General features: G+C 36.1%; 1 protein-coding gene across 1 annotated transcript; it reads right to left on the bottom strand.

Moving 5' to 3' along the window:
* Positions 1-408: 408 nt before the first annotated feature.
* Positions 409-4,391, bottom strand: LOC104943648 (monoacylglycerol lipase abhd6-A-like; the record flags this gene model as incomplete). Its single annotated transcript, XM_010769101.1, has 3 exons — positions 4,341-4,391; positions 3,266-3,380; positions 409-568 (listed from the first exon to the last, which is right to left on the bottom strand). Coding segments are annotated over exons 2-3 (264 nt in total), but the record flags the coding sequence as incomplete, so codon positions are not given.
* Between the last annotated feature and the right edge of the window lie 290 nt (positions 4,392-4,681).

The following is a 4,681-nucleotide window of genomic DNA, read 5'->3' as shown; positions in this document are numbered from 1 at the left end:
ATGTAGTTTGTTCCATTTGCTTTCTTTGCCTTTTAACTGCAATACAATTCATTGTACAAATCTGTGCTGGAATTACTGGAGGAAGTGGGGGTAAAACTAGGCTATGTGGTTAATCTGAGGTTTTTTTATGGGTGTTAAGGTTTCCGGATTTACCGAGCCTAGTCCCCATAGACAGAGCTGCCTCCGAAAAAAGGGGCCAGTAGCTTATTTCCAAGTGACTAAAATTACACAAACATTCATGAAAGCATGTTATGTTTGTCATATTACATTTCCGCAAATAGATCCCTTTCAGTACAAAACACTGGTCCTTTAAAAGCTGTGCTTTTGAGAAAGATGCTCAGTGTGCACTTGTTTTTTTGTATTGTGTGTGCGAGAGAAGAACTGTGTCCCTGTATGTGTGTATGATACCTTGACGATGGGCAACCACATGTCCTTGGAGGCGGAGAAGCCGTGCAGAAGCAGCAGCGATGGCGTGGCCCCCCCCGGCGTCCCGCGGCTGCTGTAACAGAAGCGGTAACTTCCACTCTTACAGTACCGGATCACCAGCCCCAGCCTGCGACGCATGTACCTGAGGAGGATCACAGGCAGAGATGATCTGTCATCTGAATCTGCCCCTCTAGCTAGAGACCTAGCAGTAAACTGCAACTCAAAGTTCAAGTTCTTAATTTGTCCCTGAGGGGGGATTAGTTCTGCTGATGTAGCATGAAAACAACAGCAACACAGGACAAGACACAAGCTAAAAAACAAACTACACTATCACTCATAAAACACATGAAAACGAATGACGGGGGAACACATGAAATACAAAGAGTTTAGAAAAAAGTTAAGACAGAAAGAAAGAAAGAAAGAAAGAAAGAAAGAAAGAAAGAGAAGGAAAGAAAGAAAGAAAGAAATGCACAAGTACCTAATATCTCTGAGGAAATCTAAACTTCTCCTGTATCATCTTTTGTTTTTCCTGTTAGTCAAATTGTGATAACACAATTTAAAGCCTGATTACATTTTATTTAATGATAGTTTTCTGTAACCGAGCATTTTATTCAAGTCACAAAAACCCCTATTACATCACTGTGACTCAGCACTTACAAAGGGTTTGTGTGTGTGTGTGTGTGTGTGTGTGTGTGTGTGTGTGTGTGTGTGTGTGTGTGTGTGTGTGTGTGTGTGTGTGTGTGTGTGTGTGTGTGTGTGTGTGTAACTGGGTGAAAGAGCACTGCCAATCCGACCAACAAGTATTCTGTTTCCTTTTTTACAGCTTTAACAGTCCAAGTCCGATAGGCCAAGGCACACCAACATATCTGCTCTTTCAAAATAAAAGCGTATTTCAGAGGCTTCATCCGGACAGATTCACTCGTGGCTGAAGACTTTTCTTTTTGCCGCTGCTTTTAATTGAACTATTCATATCTTAAACTGTACTGTAACTTTTATCCATGTATTTTTTCTTTTAATGTTTATTTTATTATCTTTGCTTTTAAATGCCATTTTCTTAATGTCTTTCATTTTTGTAAAGCAATTGCCTTGTGTTGAAAGCCGCTGTATAAATAAACTTGCCTTGCGTTGCCTATTATAATAGAATATGTTTGACTTATTGTTATTTATTTAAATATAAAATCCATTATGTTGCAAATGGGAAATGTTAATATTAACTTAAAAATATATTATTATAGTAGGTATTTTAATATATTTTATATAAATTGTTATTGCTGATCCCAGTGAGGAACAGACTGTCTTTTCTTAGAAACTATTTTTGAAAGTTTGAGAGTACAGAGGACTGAGTGAGAGTTTTATCACATGGAGGAGAAGCAACCACCTGAAGCTTAATATGTGCAAAACCATTATCTGGTTGTGGTAGACGAGCAGAGGAAGGCTTCACGTCCATGGGCAAATCAACAAACATTCAAGTTTTAATTTGTATCTTTGGGGTGATTTTGGAAACTCCTCTGAGCAAGGAAGGAAAGAAATCGTTTACCCTCAGGATGAGATGTGGTTGACCTATGCTTACACATACTGTAGCACGGATGTGTTGATAACAAATTAACTTTGAGTTATACTGTAGACATTGAAATTGAAATTCTTTACCCGAAGAAAAATACAAAAACAAATAATATTTAAAAAAATGATATATATATATATATATACACACGTATATATATAATAAAATTAATGAAAAAAAAAAAATAGAAAATTAACTTTACTGTAACAACACTGCTATATGCAATATATACTTTACAAATATGTATTATGTTGTTACTGGCTACTCATTTTTAACCATGGTTGTTTACTTATTTCATTTTATAAATTGTACTTGCTTTTTGTTTGCCCTGCCCCATTGCTGTAACAATGTCAACCTCCCCGCTATTGGACAAATGAATGATTTCTGATTCAGATGTTTTATCTAAATAACATTATGATGTTACAGTGACCTTGCCATTTGACGTTTCACTGCCAACATCTAATCAGTTTGACCTTGAGTCCAAGAGGATGTATGTGAATAATACCCTGAAGGCAATCCTGAGATATTATGTTCACAAGAATGGGATGGTCGTCCTTTAAACATAATGCGTCCAATGATGCAACCCTCGAACACAGAGGTGCTGGTTTTGGAAAAATGAACAAATCCTCAGGTTACTATCAGATCTTGGAAGGACCCCTGATTAAAACCTGTAAAAATACGGAATGAAGCAGTTTCATCTTGTTGTTTTTTGCTCCAACTGTGTTTGGCTGCAACATTAGCTCCACTTTTTTTCTTTGACAACTTACGTTGGATGTCTAGTGAAAAAATCCAACAACCAAGACCTAATTGCTGGACTGTGTCTCACCACCATGTAAAAAGTAAATTTATGACAAAAACCACAAAGCGTGAAAATATGTTGCCACTACAGACAACCAAATGTAACAAATGGCTCCTTTGATTATAAGTGTGGCTTTCCCTAGGTTTCAAAATGGTTGAAAACACTGGGGTAATATAATAAGTACACAATTATTTTTTTATTATTATTATTACTTGTTCTTTTCTAATTATTATTTTTTTTTATTGGTTTTTCAGTTGAATTATACTTAAAGTTCAGGGTAATCAACTGCTAAAAACATACTGTTCACATTTTTTTTCTCCAATAAATTGATGTTTTCTAAGTAAATGGATAATCGTTTTTAATAATCGTGATATCAATTATTGACCCAAATAATCGAGATTATGATTTTTGCCATAATCGAGCAGCCCTACAATCAACAGACTATTACCAGTCTAACCAGTGTGTGTGAGTGTGTTTACCAGTTGTAAGCTTTAAGGAGGGATCCAGGCCAGAACATGAAGGAGTAGATGAACGCGAAGACTGGGAGAACCAGAATACATCCTGATATCATTATCATCTCCATGGCGGCACACCCTTTCAAAAATAAAACACACAAAAATACATCATCATCAATACAAGCATTTGAGTTCAGTAAACCCAGTAAGTTATCATTTTGGCTCTCATAAGTCATGAATCTGTCTCTATAAACATTGACCAGTGTGTGTTATACACCATTAAAGAAAGGACTGGTCAATATATCTACATTGTATCAAAAATCTCATTGGGTATTGGTAAATATTTTGTGAAAGCACCAATACTAAACCCTACGGTTTCTTTGCTATGTTGTTATCACATAAAATGTTGTGACATTCTTATACACCATTTTGAATTATTATAAAGTGTTTAAAATGAGCTTGAATGCAATCAGACGAGAAGCATTTTCTTCTCGCTGCATTTAGAAAAAAAAAACCTTGCATTAAAATAGATTAATCTCAAAAAGAGAAGAGCTTAATAGTTGTTAGACTGCTCATAATTTCATGATTTTACCGAAGAAAATGTTACTTTTTATGTTAACCTGGCATTATTCAAGTTTTATGTGAATTTGCCTCGAAATGTACTGACCTATATATTGCTTTGATTGTTTTACTGTAGGCCTATTGCTTATATTCAACTTGAAAATGAACTCAAACAAAAAAGACGGTGGCATTTACAAACCGGCGGTGTGTACACTGTACAGTAAAGTATAGCGGAAGACCGAACTTCCCTTTAACAACATGAACGCTGGTTTCCTTTAAGTTTCAACATACATATTTCTATATTTTATACATAAGGTTTGACGGTAGGAGGAATGAATTGTCTTTTTGAAAAGCCGCAACAAATATTACATTTGAACTGACAGGTATCCTGGTTATGAGTGTCTTTTGAAAACCTCACATCTCAAACAGGTTCACAGCATGCAGGTTCAACCAGCACTAGGAATAACACAGCCAGCGTCTGCATATGAAACATGAATATCATACAGCATGTATCACCTGAGGGGAAGTAGCACCGTACCTGTCCGAGTCCTCTTCGCTCTGTCACCGCCTGACGTCCTCCATGCACTCCTCCTATTCCTCCTCCTCCTCCTCCTCTTTCACCCACATTACACAACAGCCTATCATCTCACTTAAAGGGAAAGTCCTGTGCTGCGTTTAGGCACCGTCGGAAATATCACACACCTAAATTATACCTGTTTAACATGGAACAACTGTTGCATTTTAACTGGATATTCTTCATTTATAAAAGTATCAACTTTAAACTTTATAAAAGTGTACCCATTCCTCTGTTTGTATTTATTGTTAACAGTCTACATATATATAGTATTTGAACAGCACATATATAAATATATAGTATTA

This window comes from Notothenia coriiceps, unplaced genomic scaffold (assembly GCF_000735185.1).
Source record: "Notothenia coriiceps isolate Sejong01 unplaced genomic scaffold, NC01 NC01_scaffold00006471, whole genome shotgun sequence".
NCBI lineage: Eukaryota > Metazoa > Chordata > Actinopteri > Perciformes > Nototheniidae > Notothenia > Notothenia coriiceps.
This window is presented reverse-complemented; position numbering and strand designations above follow the sequence as displayed.